This window comes from Drosophila pseudoobscura, chromosome 4 (genome assembly GCF_009870125.1).
Source record: "Drosophila pseudoobscura strain MV-25-SWS-2005 chromosome 4, UCI_Dpse_MV25, whole genome shotgun sequence".
Classification (NCBI taxonomy): domain Eukaryota; kingdom Metazoa; phylum Arthropoda; class Insecta; order Diptera; family Drosophilidae; genus Drosophila; species Drosophila pseudoobscura.
Genome location: NC_046681.1, coordinates 17,373,634 through 17,398,063, shown reverse-complemented (window position 1 = coordinate 17,398,063; position 24,430 = coordinate 17,373,634). Strand labels below are relative to the sequence as shown.

The following is a 24,430-nucleotide window of genomic DNA, read 5'->3' as shown; positions in this document are numbered from 1 at the left end:
AGAATTTAGTTACATACTAGCGCATCAAATTTTAAATCATATATCCATTCAATGACAGAACCGGTCGCATCCGCAAAGGAGAAATGGACAAATGAAACTAAATTTGAGGACCAAGTGTGGAAAAGCTGCGCTGGCTGACTCATAATGACGCGGCGAAGTCAAACGCCAGGGCCTGTGAGCTAATAAAAATATTTCGTTTGCTACATGCTCGGTGTATGAACTCAAATCAGTATACTGTATGGTTAGTTCTTACACACAAGTGATATGAACAATTTGGGAATGAAACACTATCTCAAGGAAAAAGTTGCGAAAACCCATTACACATGTTTTAATTTGCACAAACTTTGGTTGTATTTTGAAAAATTTGAGTTTTTGATAGAGCTAGTTTAAATAGCATTATTCCTTCTATGTTACATATTCACCCGATCCAAATTGAGCTCAATGTCATGAACCGAAACTTATGTTCATTGTTCATTGTTTTAAAATTTTCGATTATTTCTGTCCATTGTTTATTGTCGTTGTTATTGGTGCCGTGCCATATCTAGCTTTCCGAAATACTACTTGTCATCCTGTGCGGCTTCTATTCTGAAAATAATGGTAAGTCATAAGTTTAATAAAGTAACTTTTTTTAAAATTTGTTTCGTTTAGTTTCGAAACCAGTATGATAGTGATGTTACTGTATGGAGTCCGCAAGGACGACTGCACCAAGTCGAGTACGCAATGGAAGCGGTTAAGCTTGGAACTGCAACTGTTGGGTTAAAAAATCGTGATTTTGCTGTTTTGGTTGCCCTTTCCAAACCATCGTCGGAGCTGTCAGCTTCTCAGCGTAAGATTATTCCTATTGATGATCACTTGGGAATATCCATCGCTGGCATAACTGCTGACGCTCGTGTGATTAGCAGATACTTACGTTCTGAGTGCTTAAGTTACAAGCATTCTTACGGCTCGACTTATCCGGTATCTCGTTTGATTACAAATCTTGGTAATAAGATGCAAACGACCACTCAACGGTACGATCGACGTCCCTACGGAGTGGGCCTTCTTGTTGGTGGCTATGATGAAAAGGGGCCTCATATATATCAAGTCACACCGTCTGCGACTTTTTATAATTGCAAAGCTAATTCTATTGGGTCCCGCTCACAAAGTGCACGTACATATTTGGAGAGAAATCTGGATAAATTTTTAAACTGTTCGAACGATGAAATTATATGCCACGGAATATCGGCGATTCATGGCTCCTTGCCCACAGACGAAATGCAGAGTAAAAATGAGAGTGCATCTCAATTGGTAAGATTATAATAAATAATGTAATACAATCGTTCATTAATAATTATTGAAAATTTTTATAGAATATCACAATTGCCATTGTCGGCAAAAATCAGCCGTTTAAAATTCTCTCTGAAAAAGAAACCCAGATATATCTAACAATGGCTTCAGAGAAAGGGGCTCCTCCCGCTAATCAACCTTATGATGATGATGAAAGCACATCGCAGGCAGGTCCATCAACCTCTGGACCTAGAGACCCAATCGTAGCTGTCGCAACGGAGGATTAGATTTTTGAGAGCATATATGTCTTTATAAAAGCATTAAATAAATGGTGAATAAATTCAAAAATATCATTAATCGGGAAAACAAACCCAGACGTATTTTGGTTCTGGTCTCCACCGAAATTGGGACGGCTTGCTGGTCACAATTGGCGCCTCAATCTTGTAATTAGCCCGGGCTTTCGGAAGATTCCGTTACCGGGTTCTTGGGCCGATGGCTTGATCTGTGCATTGTTTCGGATCCTAGCCCTTCCGCTTACTGTACTTATACCATTCTACTTTCGAAGTGTCGTTCGATATACGACCAACTCTATTGGATCGGTCGGGTAACTATATGAACGTGTCCGCTATTTTTGTACAGCCGACGTTACGAAGCTTACCGCTCAATGGATTTGGATTGGTCCGCATTGTTCTTGTGGACTAACGTTATGAAAGTAACAAACATGCTCTACAATGTACTTGACACATTTTTTGATTCTTGTGTCGCGCTTTCTTGTCCGATTAAAGCTCCAATAGCCTCCATTGGAGGATGAACGTTTGATTCACCATTCGTTTGGAATACAAGGTCCTATTCTAAAACTCAAATTTAAATCTAATGGGACCTACGGTATCCATCTAAAAGAGGTTGCAAGCAGCAGCAAGAATGTAAGATCTTAGAATCATCGCATTTAATCATTCCCTCTCAACTAACCCGCAACGCGGATTCAGTCACCATGAGAGTGAGCTGTTACTTAAGGTACTATAATTTGATAAGCATTTTGAGTCTCCTATTGGAAAAAACTCATGATATACCGGAGAACGGACATATGAAGTAAAGGTATATATGGTTGGGTTTAACAAATTATATTATTTATTTATGTTTAAGGAATCTTCCCAAATATCTTTACAACAATTAATAACAGTTTCTGGGGAAGATAATTTATGTTTCATAAAAAAGCCTTGAATCTGAGCTGGACTTACAGGGCGACCAAACGATTTTACACGCTGTGCAAATTCTACAGAATTTACCCCAGCATCAGTGTCAGTATTATTAAAAAAGTTTTTGAACATTTCTTCCAATTGATATTCAGTACAATAGCCTATATATTCCTTTAAATCTATTCTGCCAGGACGTATTAACGCGGGATCCAGGCGATCTAAGTAATTGGTTGTCATAAATACAATTCTAGCTTCTGTAGAACCAACCCCATCCAAACAGTTTAACAATCCACTAAATGTTATTCTGTTAATTCCTTCGTATGCAGATTTTTGTTGCAAAGTTGTCTCCCGAGAAGCGAATGCTGCGTCAATATCTTCAAGCAAAATTATGGTTTGTTCTGGTGCTACATTCAAAAGATGATTAAGTCGATCATCGGTAAGGCCTCTTTCAGATAAATTCAACAAACAAACGCTATATTCCAATTCTCCTGCCAAAGCAGTTATGAAACTCGATTTTCCACAACCAGGGGGTCCATAAAGTAAATATCCTCGCCGGTAGGGAATCCCACGTTGAGTATACCACACAGAACTTTGAATAAAGTCATTGCAATCAGCAATAATTTTTTTAGAAACTCCACTATCTAATACTACTGAGCCAATAGGACGACGGCGTCGAGGATGACCAAAAGGCCTCCATTCTGCGCCCATAGCGGTATACAAAAGCGTTTTACCAACGGTTTCTTCTAAAGCCAAATAACGAGCTTCATCTAAGATATCAGAATAAATCTGTTTATTGTTTCCAAATGCTGTTAGCGTCACCGATTCCCAAGGCACTCCCATGTGCAAGTCTAATGTTTGCTGTTCTCTAGTCCGCTCTACTTGAATCCAATTTCCTTTATATTTAAATATGTGCTTTCCAATGCTTGGTATGAAATCATAGCTGGTTTTGATTTGGCCATTGTCGTTTTGAAGAAAGTTGGTTTCTACACTTAAATGTTGAGTTTTACGGGCTCCTTTAATTGTTATCCATTTTAATAGCCACTGATATGATTTATCTCTGCATGGAACTTCTAAAGTTATCATTAAATGGCGTCGAAAGAGTATTATTCCACCTTGAAGGCCTTTTCGTAATATTGCAGCACCAGCGCCGATTCCAAACAAACCGAAGCCAGCACCAAAATAAGGATTTGTTGATAAACTTGACAAAAGTTCGGTAAAGGCCATATCACCTAAAAAAAAAATTTAAAATAATTAAATTTGATGTAAAAAAGTAATAAACATTTAATACTAGTTAATTGTTTTTTACAGATGAAGTACGCCGAGAATATGGATTTAATGCCGGATCTACTGGAGCAACACCAACATATGGAACATTGACCGTGGAATGAATTATGAATGAAATATGAGATATAGAAGAGAAGAAAGAACAGACGAATGAATCGAAAATTTAACGAAAATGTGCGTGTGAGCATGTCGCAATGGCGCGAATCTCAATCACAAGGGGTAAGAAATTAATGAAGTCAACAACGACATTTGGAACGGAGAGAGAAAATGATAGACAACGCACACAAGTACAACGACTATTTACATCGACTCATCGCGCATCAGAAAAGTCCTGGAGTCCATTCGTACATTCAATTTAAGACCCAAATTGGAAAGAGACTTGATAATTACGAGCTTATCGTTTCTAAGATGTGTAGACTTTTTATGGGTTATTCGATGGTACAATGGAGGAACAAAGATACTGATCCCATTAGCATGTATAATTTTAACACTGTAACTTATGGTCTTTCGAGCGCTCCTTATTCAGCTATCAGAAGCCTACAATGTATGGCAAAATACCTATTCTACTGAACCGACTGAAGCCCAAGTGGTTCTTTCCGACTCCCGAGTTCTAGCTGGATCGCAATGCTGATGAGGTCAGCTTTCTTTTGGCAAAAACTGGCTTACAGTTGGCCAAGTGGCATTTCAATCACGAAAAATGGACAGGAGGGATCCAGGAAGTTCCAATTAAGGTTGCCGTTCAGAAATATCAAAGGCTTTCGGTATTGCGTGGAAACCTCGGAAAGACACCTTCTGTTTTCGATATCATCTACCCATAATTTAAAACTTGGGATAAAATGAAGCATTAGTTTGTCTGTATTTTGCTGAACAGATTCCAGTGCTGTTCTGCAGTTGATGGGAATGCATTCCTCCACACTAAACTGAATGGCAGTCATTCAGCATTTACCAAACCAAGTCCAATCGCAAGCTCAAATTGCTGAGAATACAAAGAGAGATACCGAGAGGAAATCTCAGTAAACTCCAAAGTTTGCTGTGCCAACACCGGTAGAGCACAAACATATACACAACCAGAGTACTCGGTAGTAGCACGTGTGCTGTGACAAAACTCAGAATAGTTTCCAAATATAAATAGATACTTAACAAAATTGCATCTTTTCTTTTCCGAAATAATTTCCTATCCATGTATTGAAAATGGGATTTATTTGTTGACAACCGGCCGGCGTATACGTACATATGTATGTACAATAAAATAAAATGGTTTTTTTGTACACATCGAATTATGTATGTAATTATGTAATTACTCTGTTTTAATTTTAGAGTCAAATTTCAATTTATTTTATTTAATTATCAAAGTAATGATGGTAGCGCATACATTTTCTGGTAGTTATGGAATTAACACTAAAACAATAATATAAGATCTAATTCAAATTATTATTATACCAATTCAGAGAAAATCGAGCAACTATCACTGCTATCGATATTGCTTGTATATATCGAAATTGCTAATAAAAATTGGGAACGATGGTATGTGCTAGCGATATTTTCACAATTTGTCTTCAGCGATTGTTAGCAGCTGGCACTTGGCAGTCAGTCTAAAAAAACTAATAAGCTTAGACGTTATATGTATCCTAGAGACACTCTTGAACCTTAAAAATTTAACAAAAATCTAACAATGGATACTTAAAAACATTTTATCCTATTCCCACAGGTTAACATCAGCCATGCATTTCTGTGATGGCGACCGGAAGGTTTTGCCACACCAAAAATGTCTCAGTTAGTCCACCATCCAGTTGGGATGTTCCTAATCCGTCCGTTTCTTGTTTCCAGACAGTAATGTGAGGTAAGACAGCAGACAGCAGAGATTTTGGCATAAATTCGAAATTTGTATAGAAATCTTTTCATAGTGCATACCTTGGGTAGAACAAATTTTTTAAAAATTAATTTACTTTAATTTAATTTATTTATATTTTCAAAACATTAAATTTAATTAAAGGATTATACCTTAATACCATTAATATTGTTTGATCTGATTCATTGATCTCAACATAACTAGCGGACAATAGAAAATTGTTGACCTCTTTTGAAAACAACATATACATAAATTATTTCGATGCTCAACATTAGGATAGACATAATAATTCCACCTACAAGAAAGAAGTCTAAGAAAAGCTCACTTACAGCTTTATTTAAATGTGACTTACAAATCAGCACAAAGAAAGCCGCTAAAGCTCCTGATAAGGTGACTGGATATACGGTGTATAATGATTGACAGGTAGGCTTTCTAATTTGACGTTGCCGAAGGAGTCGTTCCACGAAACCTCTTTCCCTTGCCGAACACATGCTAAAATAATGACTGCGTAAAAAAAATGTAAATATCGGGAATGAAAGGTACTTACGCAACTTTAAACAGTTCTGTATATTGGCTGTTTTTTGGCAAAATCCAATTCAGCAATTCTACTTCCATTAGGCCGGATACCTCGCGCAGATCACAAATTTCACTGGCATCAAATAATTCGGCAATCAAAGGATAGGCGGCAACTACTTCACAGTGAAATGCAAAACCGCCGGATTTGATATATGGTACAGCTTCTTCGATATGTGCAAAAACTGGTATTTTACCCAAAGGTCTCGATGAGGACAATTTGGTTTTTATTAGTCTGGCTACGGCTGGGCTTTTACTTTCCTTTTAAAATATAATAACATTAAAAAAATAGTTTGTTCAATGAAAAGCTAGCTATAAGTTAACTTACTCGAAATAGTACTTTATAGTAACCAATATCTTCAAAAGATATTGTAAGTGGACTAGATGTTATTTCATCAACAGTAGCTGGACCTTTATCAGAAGAGCTTAACAATCCACCAACCACAGAAGAAGTATAGTAGTTATATATTACAAGTGAAAATAAAAATATGGTTATTACGACAAAACGCGATGAGTGATCTTTTGGAATCGGATCCAAACCCTGTTGGCATAAAGCTGCAAAGGATTGCAAGAAACTTTCAACCCAACTACTTTGAATTGTTAACGCGTAACATTTCTGTGATTCAGTATCAGGTATGTTATTGATTTGGTCATTTGGATCATTTGTAGGACTCAATTTGCTGTTAATAATTTCAAAAAGCACCCAAATTACGCTAAACACTATTAGCGAAACAAGAATTAAAAACCAAACCGCTTTGCTAAACGGAGCCAAGAAATTACCACTTTTTCCATGAGTATCTAAATCTGGAGTAAACCTATAAATAAATGCAGCCTCAAATTTCCAGCTCTGATGTATTGTATCAAACTCCGCAAAACGGTTAAGTCGATTGAACGCTCCTGATGCTGCAATGTCTGCCTCGTCTCGTTTAACAACTCCTAAAAGTCCAAGACGAAATGTGGTGTTACCTAGTCGACCAGCCCATCCTCTTGAGTTACGGAAATTAACAGAAAAATTAAAACGATCCCGTAAAAGTCCTACAAGTTCATAGTGATATTTTATAAAGGCTGCAACTCCGGAATCTTTTGTAGACCTCGAAAGTATAGCCTCGATTTGTTCATTTGTAGTTATATCCTCTTGGTCAATCTACGATAAAAAAAAAGGATATGGACAGTCGATTAAATTCCGAACGCAAATAGTCAAAAGTCCTAACTATAAATCCTAATGATACAAATTTGCAGTGCTTTTGAATTTTTGAAAAAGACTTTTATAGTATATTATAAATTCTAAGTAAGAGGGTAGTGTAGACACAGTAGTGTTTTTTTTCTATTACTACATTTACATACTTACTACGCTTGCTCCTCGTAGTGTAATCCCATTAAATTGCCCACGGTATTCAGTGCTTTGTAGCTTAAATATGTCTCGAGCTATGTTTAGGTAACTACTGCCTTCATAATTAGTTACTGTTGCTATTAGTTGTAATTGTAAAGGCGATTGAAGGTGACGTCCCTTTGAATGAATATCCCAGAGACAGTAGTCGTTACTTGTTTTATTAACGTAGGTTATCTGAGCGTTTGGGCCAATATAATCCAGTTCCAGTGGAAGTAAATATTTTACTTCTACGCCAACACCCCAAAAAACCCACTGATAGGTTTTGTTAAAGTATTTATTTGCAGAAGCATCAGCCAGTAGACCAGCTGCACCATTACATCTGGTATTTACTATAACAGAAGTTCGACCATGGCTATTTCGTCCCAGTATAAAGGGCAGAGAGTACATTTGTTTCATATGTACATAATTCACAAACTGGTCATTTTTCATAAACGCAGAAGCAACGAGCTGCAAATCTGGTCCCATTTTAAAATTTAGAAATATATACATAATTAATTTTTTATAAACTCTTTGTATTAGATATGAAAATGGAAAAATTCTAATTTTTTCGGAATTTCTTCTAAAAATTCAGTTAAAAAGGAATGTCAAACTATTTCGTTGGTGATTCGGAAATTGAACTAGGCGAGCGTTGTGCAATTTTTCTTCAAACCCGCTTTGGATACAATGCATTCTGACGACCACAAAATCATTATCAGAGCGGACAGAAGACCGGCTAGAGGACATGCAAGACAAGACTCAGACTAAGGTTTCATGAGTTCCCTGTATTTTACAAATTCTGGGGCTTTGACAAAATGTGAACCGTATTAATCGTGATATCAGAAACTATGTCAAACATTGTCGGAAATGAGTTCTTTTGGTTTTTTTTTTTAGAGGTAATAATTTTTTACATAATTTGAGTATTTTTAAAAATATATATTTTAAATTAGAGTTCCTTATTTAATTTAGATAGTCATTAAAATTAAATTTGTATAATATTTACCTTTGTCTGAACAGGAAAAAATAATTGCTTCATTAGTCCCAACCAAGTTCACAATAAACTTGGTTAAAACCGATATGTCCATATGCGCCGCTGCTCCACGTGCAGCGATTAATAAAATCAAAGCGATGGAGGCCCTCATTTTTTATTCTTAGCAACTGGTAAAGATCCAGTGCTTTTATATGGCTTTCACAGCCAATAGATTGACAGGATAAATGCAGGTGGGAAAAATTATAAATAATAGGTACAGTTTTACCATGAAAGCACTATGTAACAAAGTCTGGATTTTTTTGTATACAGAATCAAGCATACTATACTTTTCATAATTATAATTCAATTAATTATAATTAATTGTTCATTTATTATTATCTTTTAATTTATCACTTTTAATTAAAGACTAATAATAACACTATGCAACAAAAATTTTTTTTTGTGACGAAATAGAAATTTTCTGGTTGCTTCTAAAGGTTTCAGGTTTCAGCACGGAGTAACAGTATTAGCTAATGGAGTGGACTAATATGACATTTAGCATATCAATTGGCCAAAATTCTATGGGCTCTATGGGCTCCCATTAATGAAGATGGGAGCAAAAATGGATTAGTGACAGGATTAGGCTGGTGCAAATTTTTTAAATGGTCTGCAAAACGTGACGTCACTACGGGACCAAATACCATTTGGACTCCTTAACGGCATGGCATGACTGTTTCTATTGGAGCACTTAGGTTTCGATGGGCCTTCCACAATGAATGCTTGGTGCTGGTTGGTAATAGTTTTTCTATGTAGCGACTTTGGGGGTCTTTTTGTTCTTTATTTAGAGCCTAGGTGAATTTGCGTGTAGCAAATTTTAGCCGTTGTTTTGACGATGGCAATCTGTGCTTGCCACAGATGGAAATGGAAACTAGTATATAAAGACAGCTGTGAATTCTGTGAAACGGATCTACAGTTCAATATATTCGAAGTGCAACAAGTTCTTGTTATAAAAATAATATTCATAAGGTCTTAGTAGTGTCCGACCCGGCTTCTGATCGGCAGAAAACCTTCGATGGATTTGGAGCAGTACTGGTGACAGAGACTACACAGCTTTTTGAGGTTGTCCGTTTGTTCCTTAATCCAGCCGCCTCTCAAAAGGTAAATAACACAGTTTCATTAAAGTGTAGACTTAGCTTAGTCCATTCCGGAGCTGCACATAAAAATGGGGGTCTGTATCTTGTATCTTGTATCTTAAATACAATTTTGTTGTTAACAGATCCCAAATCCGTTAGTGCGTAGTTTTAAATTTAAAATTTAATTTTCTCTAATTTAATTTATTTATATTTTTAAAACTTTAAATGTAATTAAAGGATTACACATTAATCCCATTAATATTGTTTGCTTTTAATTGATCTCAACATAACTAGCGGACAATAGAAAATTGTTGACCTCTTTTGAAAACAACATATACATAAATTATTTCGATGCTCAACATTAGGATAGACATAATAATTCCACCTACAAGAAAGAAGTCTAAGAAAAGCTCACCTACAGCTTTATTTAAATGTGACTTACAAATCAGCACAAAGAAAGCCGCTAAAGCTCCTGATAAGGTGACTGGATATACGGTGTATAATGATTGACAGGTAGGCTTTCTAATTTGACGTTGCCGAAGGAGTCGTTCCACGAAACCTCTTTCCCTTGCCGAACACATGCTAAAATAATGACTGCGTAAAAAAAATGTAAATATCGGGAATGAAAGGTACTTACGCAACTTTAAACAGTTCTGTATATTGGCTGTTTTTTGGCAAAATCCAATTCAGCAATTCTACTTCCATTAGGCCGGATACCTCGCGCAGATCACAAATTTCACTGGCATCAAATAATTCGGCAATCAAAGGATAGGCGGCAACTACTTCACAGTGAAATGCAAAACCGCCGGATTTGATATATGGTACAGCTTCTTCGATATGTGCAAAAACTGGTATTTTACCCAAAGGTCTCGATGAGGACAATTTGGTTTTTATTAGTCTGGCTACGGCTGGGCTTTTACTTTCCTTTTAAAATATAATAACATTAAAATAATAGTTTGTTCAATGAAAAGCTAGCTATAAGTTAACTTACTCGAAATAGTACTTTATAGTAACCAATATCTTCAAAAGATATTGTAAGTGGACTAGATGTTATTTCATCAACAGTAGCTGGACCTTTATCAGAAGAGCTTAACAATCCACCAACCACAGAAGAAGTATAGTAGTTATATATTACAAGTGAAAATAAAAATATGGTTATTACGACAAAACGCGATGAGTGATCTTTTGGAATCGGATCCAAACCCTGTTGGCATAAAGCTGCAAAGGATTGCAAGAAACTTTCAACCCAACTACTTTGAATTGTTAACGCGTAACATTTCTGTGATTCAGTATCAGGCATGTTATTGATTTGGTCATTTGGATCATTTGTAGGACTCAATTTGCTGTTAATAATTTCAAAAAGCACCCAAATTACGCTAAACACTATTAGCGAAACAAGAATTAAAAACCAAACCTCTTTGCTAAACGGAGCCAAGAAATTACCACTTTTTCCATGAGTATCTAAATCTGGAGTAAACCTATAAATAAATGCAGCCTCAAATTTCCAGCTCTGATGTATTGTATCAAACTCCGCAAAACGGTTAAGTCGATTGAGCGATCCAGATGCTGCAATGTCCACCTCGTCTCGTTTAACAACTCCTAAAAGTCCAAGACGAAATGTGGTGTTACCTAGTCGACCAGCCCATCCTCTTGAGTTACGGAAATTAACAGAAAAATTAAAACGATCCCGTAAAAGTCCTACGAGTTCATAGTGATATTTTATAAAGGCTGCCACTCCGGAATCTTTTGTAGACCTCGAAAGTATAGCCTCGATTTGTTCATTTGTAGTTATATCCTCTTGGTCAATCTACGATAAAAAAAAGGATATGGACAGTCGATTAAATTCCGAACGCAAATAGTCAAAAGTCCTAACTATAAATCCTAATGATACAAATTTGCAGTGCTTTTGAATTTTTGAAAAAGACTTTTATAGTATATTATAAATTCTAAGTAAGAGGGTAGTGTAGACACAGTAGTGTTTTTTTTCTATTACTACATTTACATACTTACTACGCTTGCTCCTCGTAGTGTAATCCCATTAAATTGCCCACGGTATTCAGTGCTTTGTAGCTTAAATATGTCTCGAGCTATGTTTAGGTAACTACTGCCTTCATAATTAGTTACTGTTGCTATTAGTTGTAATTGTAAAGGCGATTGAAGGTGACGTCCCTTTGAATGAATATCCCAGAGACAGTAGTCGTTACTTGTTTTATTAACGTAGGTTATCTGAGCGTTTGGGCCAATATAATCCAGTTCCAGTGGAAGTAAATATTTTACTTCTACGCCAACACCCCAAAAAACCCACTGATAGGTTTTGTTAAAGTATTTATTTGCAGAAGCATCAGCCAGTAGACCAGCTGCACCATTACATCTGGTATTTACTATAACAGAAGTTCGACCATGGCTATTTCGTCCCAGTATAAAGGGCAGAGAGTACATTTGTTTCATATGTACATAATTCACAAACTGGTCATTTTTCATAAACGCAGAAGCAACGAGCTGCAAATCTGGTCCCATTTTAAAATTTAGAAATATATACATAATTAATTTTTTATAAACTCTTTGTATTAGATATGAAAATGGAAAAATTCTAATTTTTTCGGAATTTCTTCTAAAAATTCAGTTAAAAAGGAATGTCAAACTATTTCGTTGGTGATTCGGAAATTGAACTAGGCGAGCGTTGTGCAATTTTTCTTCAAACCCGCTTTGGATACAATGCATTCTGACGACCACAAAATCATTATCAGAGCGGACAGAAGACCGGCTAGAGGACATGCAAGACAAGACTCAGACTAAGGTTTCATGAGTTCCCTGTATTTTACAAATTCTGGGGCTTTGACAAAATGTGAACCGTATTAATCGTGATATCAGAAACTATGTCAAACATTGTCGGAAATGAGTTCTTTTGGTTTTTTTTTTTAGAGGTAATAATTTTTTACATAATTTGAGTATTTTTAAAAATATATATTTTAAATTAGAGTTCCTTATTTAATTTAGATAGTCATTAAAATTAAATTTGTATAATATTTACCTTTGTCTGAACAGGAAAAAATAATTGCTTCATTAGTCCCAACCAAGTTCACAATAAACTTGGTTAAAACCGATATGTCCATATGCGCCGCTGCTCCACGTGCAGCGATTAATAAAATCAAAGCGATGGAGGCCCTCATTTTTTATTCTTAGCAACTGGTAAAGATCCAGTGCTTTTATATGGCTTTCACAGCCAATAGATTGACAGGATAAATGCAGGTGGGAAAAATTATAAATAATAGGTACAGTTTTACCATGAAAGCACTATGTAACAAAGTCTGGATTTTTTTGTATACAGAATCAAGCATACTATACTTTTCATAATTATAATTCAATTAATTATAATTAATTGTTCATTTATTATTATCTTTTAATTTATCACTTTTAATTAAAGACTAATAATAACACTATGCAACAAAAATTTTTTTTTGTGACGAAATAGAAATTTTCTGGTTGCTTCTAAAGGTTTCAGGTTTCAGCACGGAGTAACAGTATTAGCTAATGGAGTGGACTAGTATGACATTTAGCATATCTATTGGCCAAAATTCTATGGGCTCCCATCAATGAAGATGGGAGCAACAATTAATTAGTGACAGGATCAGGCTGGTGATAATTTTTTAAATGGTCCGCAAAACGTGACGTTACTACGGGACCAAATACCATTTGGACTGCTATTACCTTCGCAATCATCCCTTTTCGAGTTGTTCGATTTCTAGATTTTGGTTGGTTTCCACAGCTGCTGCTGTAATGAGTACAGATTCCAGTGCATTTTCAGATCAGTAGATTTCTTCGTTAAATTTTCTAATGAATGACAAGTTCTTCATAATTTGCTGTGGAGTAAATATTATCGCTTAACATATTCGGTTGGGTTGGATATTCTAGTCCTCTTTTTAAACAACTAGTCACAGAGACTATCTTCACGGATTTTGTGGGTTCCACATTCGTTGGGTGTATTTCTCTATTTCAGCCAGTTCAGTAACCGGACAGCCTGTTCGCAGTTTTCACATTTTTGGTATTGGTATTTTCTTTCTTAGCAATGCAATGATCTTAGTCGTGGAAGTTTCCAGAGGCTACGCAAGTCGATTGGCAGATCAAAGATTGTCCCAGGAAGATAGAACATTTAGTAAAAGAATCCGGATAGGATGGCTGCTCGCATCAGGTCTGCCGACGTAAAAATCGGAAGATCCAAAACGTTACAACAACGGAACGAAACCCGTCCATGTGTGACGGGCACTTAGCGAATATAATTTAACCCAACAGATAATTCAACTATAAGACTATGTAAAGAGTAAAACTTTAGCAGCCAAAAGACTAAGACTTCGAATAAAGGTGCTTCCATCTAGGATGGAAACGTGAGTATCCATCCAGGAGTGTCGCGTGATAATGGACATTCTGCATTGCGCAGAAGATCCGCATGTTGGTAGGGTACAACTGTTTATAAATTCCACTGCTCCGAGAAGTATTCAGATATCTCCGTACAAGATTTTGACGGGCATAACATGACAGTGATTTAGAACAGCTGGTAGAAGAGGAGTATATTTTATAGTTGCAGCAGAAGATAGGCTATCGCTAGATAGCCAAAGAGAACATGGTACAGGAGAATCCATAGAATATAATAAAATAGCCAATTCACTAATTTAAAATTGTTCAGATTTCCCAATTCAGACCAAAGCTTAATAATTTTATGCTCATCAACTGCTTTTTGAAGAATGGAGCATGTGTGAATCAGTGTTTCACATCTGCCAAAAATGCCACCGTTCCCCCGGGTCGTGCTCAGTGTGTACACATACATATTATTATACATACAATAAAACATCGATGTAAGCTTCGATGTTTCTGCAGGTAATTGATTATCGATATTTCTCTTTCACTATATATAAATTATCTATATTAATCCTAATAAGCGTAAATGTTAATGTTTCAAGACATCTGATGATATTGTATAAAATTCGGTGTGGGTATTGATAGTGAATTCACAAAATAAAACAACGTATGTATATTTTTACACATTTCTGTATCTACATATACATTATTTCATATGTACATATGTGTATAATTTTACGTATGTATACATACGGATTAACACAAATAAATTCTTAAATACAATTAAAATCTTAATTGTTTTTAATGATCCATATTAATATATGGATAAGAAACTCTGGACAAGTAAGTTTTCTTTTATTGAAGATGAATTTTGCACAGAAACTGTTGGAACCAATATACAGCTGTACATATATATACCTATAAAGCTATACATATTTGTAGTAGGTTCGATTCTTTATGGAAACACTTCGCTCAACAGGCTGTAGTTTTTTATAGCTCAACCAAACTATCAGTGGTGCCATAAAAATCATTAGAAATTTTTACTCTACAAATGTAACAAATCGGTGAACAAATCCAAACCCATGTACATATTTCAATAGGAATTTTTTCGTTGGGGATCTAGAGGAAAGCCAACAACGCAATTCCTCGAAAGTATCGTGTGTCACTTGTTATAAAAATTGAAAATTTATGTCTCACAATCCTGCAAAATAATATAACTGAAAACGACATAGTTCCGGTAAAAAAATATGTAGCAGTATAATAATAACGAGAAGTAGTAACGTAATTTGTGGGAGATACCGATATATCGTATAAGAAATATCGATAAGGTGTTGATCGAATCAGACTCACATGTCGTAATTAATAACGGCCATACCGACCATAAAATAGATACTAATGAGCTTTTTTTGTAGTTAAATTAGTCACATACATTTGCGGCTTACGTTTTCAGCCAAAACCTTTCGTTTTTAGGTACTCCCGTTTTCACAAATTTTTGCTATCGATATGCGCAAGAATGTATTTTTTGGGCAGTGTTCCCATAATCGAATCGGGATGCGTCAGCTGTTTGCACGAAAACGAAAAGCGTTGCTGACCCGCCCAATTTCAGTTTGGGCTAAACAAAATTATTTATTAATAAGGCACAAGCTATATTGACCTGGGAATACAATTTATATTAATGCATCAATAAGTCATCCATTTTCCATACGTGATTGTTACGCGTAAGATGATAATGTTACATGTACTTAGAAGAACATTTCTTTTGCAGCGAAAATCAAATGAAAATTGGCTTCCTGCCCTTCCTCCCCCTGGGTACGCCCTTGTTTACAGCACTTTTCAGCCTGGAATTTGTTCATATATATGTACATATAATGTAATAATTATATATATTTTTTCCAACTTATTTCAGAAGCATCTATAATATGAATAAAATGGGAGTACCAACGGAATCTACATTTCTTGATGTTCAGCTGCCCAAAACTCTTCTTGAATCACCTTCAACATCGACTTTTTTGCCAGATGAAGAGGCTGCTTTTTGTCCATTACTTTCAAGTAGAATGTTAGGTCCCATAGCACATCCATTGAGCCCTAATCATATGGATACAGACGGTATTACCTCAAATTGCCAAATCAGTTTAGACTGTAAGGCCGAGTCAAGTTCTACCGACAGTAGTAGCGGGATAGCTATCGACGTTCAGGAATCTGCTACCACCAACCTATTTCATAATGGAAGCTATCAACATCTACAAAATAACAATATTAATAAAGAAGAGGTAATTTACTTGTATTTTATTTTAACTCTAGACTTCCTCAAAAACTAGTAAGGAAACCAATGTTGTCACATGAGTTGAAAATTAACTATATATTTTAGCAACGAAAACGATAAAGGACTTCTCCTTAGTGCTCCTACGTGCCCTCGAACATAAGTCTGCACAAACTGTGAGCGTTTTATTAATAACAAAGAAGAATATGACATAGAGCCATAAAATCTCGCACCAACGAAAAGGTGCTTCATGGCAGAAGTCTTTGCATTTTCGGATGAAGCGGAAAACGAAAACGAACACTTTAAGCAGTTTGCACTAAATCATTTGATTTAGCTCTTAATCGTTTAATCTTAATAGTTTAATCGGTTCTGAAAGGTCATAATTTCCAACTCTGAACCAATTTACCAAGCACGCTTGTTCATATCTGAGGCAATTTATACCTTCAAAATATATTTTTTCGAGATTAGTTTAAATTGACAAAGCGAGAAGAATGAGAATGCGTTTTCATAAAAATGATTGGTTTCTTCCAACATTAGCTGTGAAGCTGCAAGTATCAAAAAAGTGGTACGAAAATTTCAAACGTCGTTCTAAAAAATACTTTTAGTCATTTGTAGTAATTTGGTATTCATTTATTAATTAATTGGTATTAATTAATTTAGTATCTTTAACGAAAACGTTTGCTTTATGGAGCAATGGAAAGTGGCGGAACAGCTGTTGGAAATTTGTGTTGACGATGAGGATGTCGAAACTTTTACACAACGCTTAATTTTAAAAGAAAAAGATTGTCTTACGTTTGGTACAAAGAGATTATCTGATTTTGTAACAGCCATTTCTGCTTAAAATTATTCGATGGCTTTTTAACTAAAGGTCCTTCAGAATGGCTATTTATGGATGACATATGGATTTATGAAGACACAAGTTATGGGTACAGTCGGCTTAGAGTGCTTATAGAGTACAGAGGAAAATTAATCTGTTTTGGACCGATTTGGCTAAATGTTTAAGTTTAATATAAAAGTGGACGTACGCTTACAGTACGTTTACTGACTAAGTACCGGGTATAAGTATGGCACAGACTCAAGAGTCACAACAAACAACAGGTTTATCTTTCACAGATCGACAAATTCCTAGGTTAATTTAGATACGTTATTAAATGTTCAGAAGTATAACTTTTTTTCATAGTATTTTGAAAGTTTACATAAATTGTTTATTTTCTTTATTGTAAAACTAGGATACACACTTCATTGGAAAAAAATCGAAAGACGCTCCCTCATTTGTATCATGGAACTGGCCGCTAATACGGAAATGTACTTTTTTTATTTTTGTCTCTACTATTTTAGCTATGTGCTCGATAGTTGTTGCAAAAATATCTACTATGCCCAAGTCTTGTAATCCAAAGTAAGCTGGTAAATTATTAAAAATGTACGTATAACTTATGATTCTGTAATTTTACAGAACAACTTGGTACCGTGGAGGCGTATTCTATGAAATGGGATTTCAGGATTCTGAGTATGAAGGAATTAGCGATATAGGTGGAATAATCAACCGCCTTGACTACCTTTCCTCATTAGGTGTAGCAGCTGTCAGACTGAACTCCATTTTTCTACCAGGAAATATAGATAATGTCACATCGGTACTTCACATAGATCCTGCAATTGGGAATGTATCCCAGCTAAAAGTTTTAGCCGATACCTTACAATCTCGAAATATAGCTCTTCTCTTAGACATACCATTGCATAATACATTTGTTAATATCCACAGCAACCAAGAAATAGTCTATAATCAAATTACTAAAACACTAACTTCTTGCTTGGACAATGGAGTGAACGGATTTTATTTAAAAGGACTTGATTTGTTTTCAAATGATTTGATGCTTCTTAAATTCTTAGCAATATGGAAACGTATAGTTGGCGAAAATAGAGTACTAATAATAAACGAGAAAGTTTTAAAAGGAAAACCAAGTTCATTCTTAACAGCAATTCAGCAACATGTTGATCTTGTTGACGTTTGCCTAGACCTGGAAGGTGGCACGAAAAAAATTACCAATCGCATAGAAAATATTTTAGCAAACATGCCACCAGCCGAAGATTCAACATGGATACACTGGTCGATTGTTGATTCCAAATTAAAACACCACAACGATCGAGATTCTTTTAATTCGGATAAAATAATGGCTGGCACAATAATGCAGCTTATGCTGCCAGGTACACCAAATATAAAGTATGAGGATGATATGAATGGAAAACAATACAGCGTGCATAAGCTAAGTGATAGATCAAAAATTGTCAGCAATATGATATCTCTGCGAAAGCGTTCCCCGTCTATATACAAAAGTGTAATTTGTAAGCCAAATAGTAATATTCAAAATACTTTAATACGATATACCAATGATGATACACTTATTATTGTCCGAAACTACCCACGGAGAAACTCCTTTGCATCTGTTACAAACTTGGGCAGTTATAAAATTACCATGGACTTGACATCGACATTTTATAGTGGCACTCGAATGCTCACTAACGAAACTGATAAAATATTTTTCAAAAATTTTGAAATAGATCCGTTTGACACCATTGTTGTTAAATTAGATAAGTAAAACGCATGCTTATTTATTATAGTTGCAGGTATCTAGACTTCGACTTCTTCAGCCAATTTATGTTTCAGTTCAAATTTAATAAAAATACCAAAATGAATATCTAACGGACAACGAAGCTTTTACTACACTTGTAGATCGATTTTTCCAATATCAGCCACAGTGGCGAGCACGTGTGGATACATGTTTATAACTTTTCACTTTAAGCGCCTTTAAAATCTTTAAAAATCAATCAATCCTTGTGATTTTTTGTTAAAGATTCATTAATTTATTGAGAATGAAAAAAGACAACAATTTCAATTCAAAGAGATCCTTTTCCTTAAGAGATTTTAATTTGTTCAAAAAATGAGCATGTATCCACTTTTGCACGTTTCAAATTTTTGTACTTTAATATTTTTTTAAAAATATTTGTTCCAAGGGGCCTTAGCTTTTATCATATTCCGAGTAAGTATTGGCATACTCTCGACTAAATTTAGTAGGTTTAACCAATTGGAGAACGTCCCATGAGTGGACGCTCTGCGTACGATCGGCCTGACACAGGCAGATAGCCAGAAAACCCTGCCCTCTCTCACAAAAAGTGGCTGCGCATCTTATATTTACCGAGGAGCATAGGAACTGGACCAGGGAAAATTTTAAGAAGGTAATTGAAGAAGGTCAGATATACCAAAATAAACCGTTTTAAGTCTGATCAAAATGAAAACTACTGATATTTTTTGAACAAATTAAAATCTCTTAAGGAAAAGGATCTCTTTGAATTGAAATTGTTGTCTTTTTTCATTCTCCATAAATTAATGAATCTTAAAAGAAAAAAATCACAAGGATTGATTGATTTTTCAAGATTTTACAGGCGCTTAAAGTGAAAAGTAATAAACATGTATCCACGCGTGCTCGCCACTGTATATGATATACAAAGCATAACATGTATGCAATTTTGAAAGAACTCACAGAGCTTTCCAAATGATCGAGTGTGCTTAAATAATGGTTGCTCCGACGAATATATTGCGTGCAAATTGCAATCTCTGAAGACGTACATACAGTGTTTTATTAACATAAGGGTTATCAAACTCTTTGGACTAACGCCTAATGAACGCTTAAACCACCCTTTGGGACGGTTTGTCGACTTCGGGTTAATTTGTCGTTTAGTCGTCCTTCAGAAAGGTCGGAACGGAAAAGAATAACAGGCTGCTGTTAGGCGTTTAAGCCTGTGCTAAAAAAAAACGGTAATTTTTGCCAACCACCGCTGGAACGGCTGCGTCTGGCCTAATCCATGGCTTATGCCACGAGTCCTCTCCAAGCTTTAAGTTAAGATAATCGACAATGTCACCTTTAACAAAAAAATATCTTTAACGAAAAGCGAAAAACATTAAATAATTAAATTATAATTGTTCTCGTAAATAACCTATCGTGCTTGCTCTTGCGGGAATCATGTTATACTCGTAGGCATGTGTGGGATGTGTATTCATGTATATATAAGGTGTTAATTTAATGTGGGCCACAACCGAGATTAAGCTATTCAGAGCTCTTGTTAGGGGTCACAGGAGCAGAATTACTAAATATTGAATGAGAAAGGAACCACTTCTCATACACCACTAAGTGTTAAGCATATGCAGCGGAAAGGACGCAGCCAAAATTGTATGGAACGGACTCACTGTTTTCATTGCGTTGCAGTCCGTCTGGCATCTTCAACTATGACCTGTGTCCACTAGTACTTCACAATCTTGAGGGACCACACGATCATCTCCACGAAAATTCTGACCAGGCTACTCAAGGGACTTAATGCTCTCCAGAAAGTTCGTCTGAATCGGGTTTGATGTGCAGTAATTCTGCGCTGCATCCGTAGTATATGAACATCTTTAATTTAATCCACGTGCTCTAATTTGTTCACCCCTACTTAAAGCCTCTACGGGCATGCGTGACCTCACAGCCCTGGACCAACTACCGCTCAGGTGGGACTGGAACACAAATTTCTGGTTGACATAAGCTTTTATTTGAATCGATATTCCGAAAGTTAACTAGATATTAAACCTGCTTCAAACCCTTGAAAATATGGATGCATCAAAATATCTTGGGCTGATATACGATGTATTGGATCATAGATTAGCATTCTTTGAATGAGGTTTACACCATTGTCATCAAGATTTTTTAGCTGGTTTGTTAATTGATTTGTTGACCAGCAAGGAAAAGTATTTTTATAATCGGGAAGCGAAGTTACGCCCGGCCAGATGTCTTCAGTTGGAGTTTTGAGAATTCTGTAAATGAATAAGAATAAGTACAAATTAGTTCTTAGGAAAACGGTAAACAAAAATGATCAAGTATATATAAAATCAGAGGGCGTAAAGGGCGCTTCGTAGCCACTGCAAATTGCTTTGTTCCTTTTGGTTATAATAATGATCCCATCTGATCCAGATTCGGCAATCTGGTAGATATGGTTATTCTCTGATTTTCTTGCAACTTGAAAAATTGTGGACGCTACATATTTTCGTCAGAAGGTTTCCACACAGGAGTGTGGATACCAAATATGGTTTCTCTAGCTCATATAGTCTCTGATATCTAGGCGCTCATCAAGACGGACATGGCTCGACTATTGATGCTGAACAAGAATTTATATACTTTATGGGGTCGAGAAAGCTTCCTTCTGGGTATTACGCACCCACTTCCAAAATAAGTAAAAATTAATAAATATAATTACCTGAACATTCTGAATAATTGATCGATTTCAGAGTCTCCTTGGAAAAGCGGTTTTCGTGTTGCCATTTCGGCAAAAATGCATCCGATTGACCATATGTCGACGGGACATGAATATCGGGGAGAGCCGAGTAATACCTCGGGTGCTCTGTACCACAGAGTCACAATTTCATGAGTGTATATGCGGACAGGAATGCCAAAAGATCTTCCCAGTCCAAAGTCGGCAACTTTAATTATGCCATTTTTGTCAATCAGTAAATTTTGAGGTTTCAAATCCCGATGCAATACTCTACGACGATGGCAGAATAAAATAGCGCTTGTTATCTGAAACAAATAGCTTCGCACAAGTTTACTATCCATAAGTTTCTCTGGTGGTAACGAGTCCATATATTTCTTTAGATCCATTGATAAAAATTCAAATATCAAGTAAATGCGGTTTTCCTCCATTAATACATCTTCCAAACTGACGATATTTGAATGTTTTAGTTCTTTAAGCAAAGAAATTTCTCTGAAACAACAAGTAGAAGTAAATTTTATAATTGTGTCGAAATATTTTAGCCAGTATACAATAGGTGGTGGTGTTGAGTTTTGATAGAGCCTGTGTTAGGAACTATGTAACTACTAGTGGACCGAAAAAGACAAGAGGCAGAAAACACCTGATGAAATATGTTTTTGCTCGATTCGCTCTTCGGTCAAGCAAAGACCGATTAAAATTTCTCTTCTGTTGCTGTATTCCACCGAGAAGTTTGTCGGAAGCGAACGTCAAGCGCCATTTGCGTAAGTAAGTGTGCCTTGCTAAGCGCACTGACTGACTAAAACTGGAGGGCTTTAAAAGTTTCCTTCCTTCAATACCTTAACTATGAACTACGACTGATCATAAATCAGTGATATCGAGAGGTATATAATGCTCTAGCTCGTTTTCTTTTTGTATCGAACTGGTGGCAGCCCAGCTTAGACTAACATTTCTAAAGTTACGTACATAGCTCTGATAAGGCAGACCATAAATCTGCGATTGGAACAATCGAAAATACTATTTTATATACCTGTGCAAACGTAACTAAAAGGGATTTAAGTCGCATTAATATATACGTATGTATATCATATTGAAGATATACATATATGTATGTAAAACCGACATAGGCATCTCGACTTGCAGGTTCTCTACAGCTTCGTGATGCAGGTATTTTTTCACTGGGTTTTCTTAATTGTTTCGAAGGTACAACATTTAAATTTAGCTGGGCATCCACAGATATATTTGTTTGTCAAATTTCTGTTCAAAGGGAATTCGAATGTGAATAGCCCCAGCTCGAAACCAATTCAGATAGAAGCATTTATATTCTTCTCTAGCAAATCGGCATATGTTAGTACCAAGCACACGTAGTGCACAAGATCACTAACATCCATTACATGCCTCCATGTACGTACATTCATATATTAAATGAGCTAATGGGGTTAATAATACTAATAAATATATTAAGGATATATGTAAAAAGGAAACATTAAATACATATTGGGGTGTTTAAAATTAATACGGGTTACCTGATCGCAGTTGACGGTACGCCTTCGTCGTCAGACTCCAAGCGAATTTTTTTCATTGCTACAATTTGGCCCGTGATTCGGTTGCGGCCTTTATAAACAACACCGTACGTGCCCTCACCAATCTTCTCAATTTTCTCAAATTCTTCCATTTCTAAAAATTATTAATACAAAACACTAATTCAAATTTCCGCGTTCTAAGATGCTTCTTTATTTGGAAGTTGCCAGATTTCGATATTGTACTGACAAGCCACTTGGAATTCGACAAATCAACATAAATCGCCAATTTGGAATATGGAATTGAATTGTACCCAAAATACAAAATGGACTAACTAATACATTTGTTTATGGGCCTGCGTGGCTTGTTAATTCAAGGGAAGTATCATATTTACACGCATTCATCTATTTATACATATTATTATGTTTAATTAATTCTCTTTGTACTCAATAATTATATGACATTATTCGGGGGAACGGTGAAACTTTAGGTAGATGTGAAACATCGATTCAGCATCAAATATCCATAAAACAAGAGCTGACGACACAAACAAACACAAAATTTTCTGTGAATTTTTGTAGAATTAACAAAAATGGGTACATTAACAATAGTTTTAACTGTGGTTCAAAAATAAAAAATGTTATTGCAAAAACTCATGTTGACGTTGGAAAAAAAAAACAAATTTATGGTTTCGAAGAGGAATAAATTTCGCAATGCTAGATTTACTTAATGCATAAATACAGCTTTAGAAAATATTGATAAGCCTTTCCCAATACAAACAGTTTAGTAACTCGATTTGTTTTTTCCATGAACTCACGTATATTGTAGCAACTTAAATGTATGTACATGTGTTTTATATTTATTTATTAAGCTAGCTGCTCCCTAATTGCTGAAGTATATTCGTGCTAGTGTCTACCGATGTCCGCAGCGCTTTTTAAAACGGAAATATGGATGACTTATTGATGCATTAACATAAATTTAACACCATTACTAGAGCAATTTAGCTTGTGCCTTAATTTTTTCTTAACCCAACCTCGAATTTGGATCGGAAATAATGTGTATCACGCTGTTTACTTTTAGAGCAAGCAGGTCAGCTGTTTTTGAGTGCCAGAATCGATGACTAAACGAAACATATCGATGACAAAATTTTTGAAAACAGGAGCAACTTATAACGAATACTTATCGTTTTGACTGAAACGTAATCCGATATCATTCGAATCAATCATATCTACCGTTGCGCTGCTCCCAGGTTAACTAGAAAGCCCACCTAACGCAGTTGTCTCCCTCGCTCTTACCGCATGCTCTTCCCATAGGGCTATTCTTGCTTTTGTAACTAGTCAGTAAGCAATGTCGAATGTCATAAGACTGTT

The 24,430-nt window shown here is 35.7% G+C and overlaps 6 protein-coding genes and 2 long non-coding RNA genes across 18 annotated transcripts; 4 read left to right on the top strand and 4 right to left on the bottom strand.

Annotated features, from left to right (window-relative positions):
• Window positions 1-488: 488 nt before the first annotated feature.
• On the top strand, window positions 489-1,623 carry Prosalpha6 (Proteasome alpha6 subunit). The gene is made up of 3 exons (XM_033380680.1): window positions 489-597; window positions 649-1,287; window positions 1,350-1,623. The coding sequence occupies exons 1-3, from the start codon at window positions 595-597 to the stop codon at window positions 1,551-1,553; spliced, it is 846 nt and encodes a 281-aa protein (XP_033236571.1). The 5' UTR covers window positions 489-594; the 3' UTR covers window positions 1,554-1,623.
• A 748-nt stretch (window positions 1,624-2,371) lies between these two features.
• On the bottom strand, window positions 2,372-5,268 carry Bcs1 (Bcs1 chaperone). 3 transcript variants are annotated; one of them, XM_033380673.1, is made up of 2 exons: window positions 5,187-5,268; window positions 2,372-3,691 (listed from the first exon to the last, which is right to left on the bottom strand). In XM_033380673.1, exon 2 carries the CDS (start codon window positions 3,684-3,686, stop codon window positions 2,391-2,393), a length of 1,296 nt encoding a protein of 431 aa, XP_033236564.1. In that variant the 5' UTR covers window positions 3,687-3,691; window positions 5,187-5,268; the 3' UTR covers window positions 2,372-2,390. The 3 variants fall into 3 exon arrangements, with proteins under 3 accessions (XP_033236564.1, XP_033236563.1, XP_001357167.3); XM_033380672.1 differs by having other exon boundaries at window positions 5,119-5,241; XM_001357131.4 differs by lacking the exon at window positions 5,187-5,268 and adding an exon at window positions 3,751-3,782.
• Window positions 5,190-6,321, top strand: LOC117184175 (uncharacterized). Of its 3 annotated transcripts, XR_004469415.1 has the most exons (4): window positions 5,190-5,270; window positions 5,455-5,586; window positions 5,800-6,134; window positions 6,214-6,303. It is a non-coding gene; the product is annotated as an uncharacterized lncRNA (long non-coding RNA). The 3 variants fall into 3 exon arrangements; XR_004469416.1 differs by lacking the exon at window positions 5,190-5,270 and having other exon boundaries at window positions 5,372-5,586; window positions 5,800-6,018; window positions 6,214-6,321; XR_004469414.1 differs by lacking the exon at window positions 5,190-5,270 and having other exon boundaries at window positions 5,372-5,586.
• On the bottom strand, window positions 5,738-9,410 carry Ir31a (Ionotropic receptor 31a). Of its 3 annotated transcripts, XM_033380653.1 has the most exons (6): window positions 8,538-9,410; window positions 7,517-8,013; window positions 6,497-7,312; window positions 6,143-6,429; window positions 5,948-6,087; window positions 5,738-5,890 (listed from the first exon to the last, which is right to left on the bottom strand). In XM_033380653.1, the coding sequence occupies exons 1-6, from the start codon at window positions 8,674-8,676 to the stop codon at window positions 5,796-5,798; spliced, it is 1,974 nt and encodes a 657-aa protein (XP_033236544.1). In that variant the 5' UTR covers window positions 8,677-9,410; the 3' UTR covers window positions 5,738-5,795. The 3 variants fall into 3 exon arrangements, with proteins under 3 accessions (XP_033236544.1, XP_033236543.1, XP_033236545.1); XM_033380652.1 differs by having other exon boundaries at window positions 5,747-6,087; XM_033380654.1 differs by lacking the exon at window positions 7,517-8,013 and having other exon boundaries at window positions 5,748-6,087.
• A 482-nt stretch (window positions 9,411-9,892) lies between these two features.
• Window positions 9,893-14,476, bottom strand: LOC117184169 (ionotropic receptor 75a-like). 2 transcript variants are annotated; one of them, XM_033380655.1, is made up of 6 exons: window positions 12,669-14,476; window positions 11,648-12,144; window positions 10,629-11,444; window positions 10,275-10,561; window positions 10,080-10,219; window positions 9,893-10,022 (listed from the first exon to the last, which is right to left on the bottom strand). In XM_033380655.1, exons 1-6 carry the CDS (start codon window positions 12,805-12,807, stop codon window positions 9,928-9,930), a joined length of 1,974 nt encoding a protein of 657 aa, XP_033236546.1. In that variant the 5' UTR covers window positions 12,808-14,476; the 3' UTR covers window positions 9,893-9,927. The 2 variants fall into 2 exon arrangements, with proteins under 2 accessions (XP_033236546.1, XP_033236547.1); XM_033380656.1 differs by lacking the exon at window positions 11,648-12,144.
• A 39-nt stretch (window positions 14,477-14,515) lies between these two features.
• On the top strand, window positions 14,516-18,955 carry LOC117184170 (4F2 cell-surface antigen heavy chain-like). Of its 4 annotated transcripts, none has more exons than XM_033380658.1 (4): window positions 14,516-14,657; window positions 15,900-16,260; window positions 17,480-17,646; window positions 17,704-18,952. In XM_033380658.1, exons 2-4 carry the CDS (start codon window positions 15,910-15,912, stop codon window positions 18,842-18,844), a joined length of 1,659 nt encoding a protein of 552 aa, XP_033236549.1. In that variant the 5' UTR covers window positions 14,516-14,657; window positions 15,900-15,909; the 3' UTR covers window positions 18,845-18,952. The 4 variants fall into 4 exon arrangements, with proteins under 4 accessions (XP_033236549.1, XP_033236551.1, XP_033236548.1 ...); XM_033380660.1 differs by having other exon boundaries at window positions 15,897-16,260; window positions 17,589-17,646; XM_033380657.1 differs by having other exon boundaries at window positions 15,897-16,260.
• A 1,850-nt stretch (window positions 18,956-20,805) lies between these two features.
• On the bottom strand, window positions 20,806-23,320 carry Cdk1 (Cyclin-dependent kinase 1). Its single transcript, XM_033380679.1, has 3 exons — window positions 23,066-23,320; window positions 21,531-22,034; window positions 20,806-21,090 (listed from the first exon to the last, which is right to left on the bottom strand). The coding sequence occupies exons 1-3, from the start codon at window positions 23,212-23,214 to the stop codon at window positions 20,850-20,852; spliced, it is 894 nt and encodes a 297-aa protein (XP_033236570.1). The 5' UTR covers window positions 23,215-23,320; the 3' UTR covers window positions 20,806-20,849.
• LOC117184176 (uncharacterized) lies at window positions 22,505-23,095 on the top strand. Its single transcript, XR_004469418.1, has 3 exons — window positions 22,505-22,615; window positions 22,683-22,943; window positions 23,005-23,095. It is a non-coding gene; the product is annotated as an uncharacterized lncRNA (long non-coding RNA).
• Window positions 23,321-24,430: the final 1,110 nt, after the last annotated feature.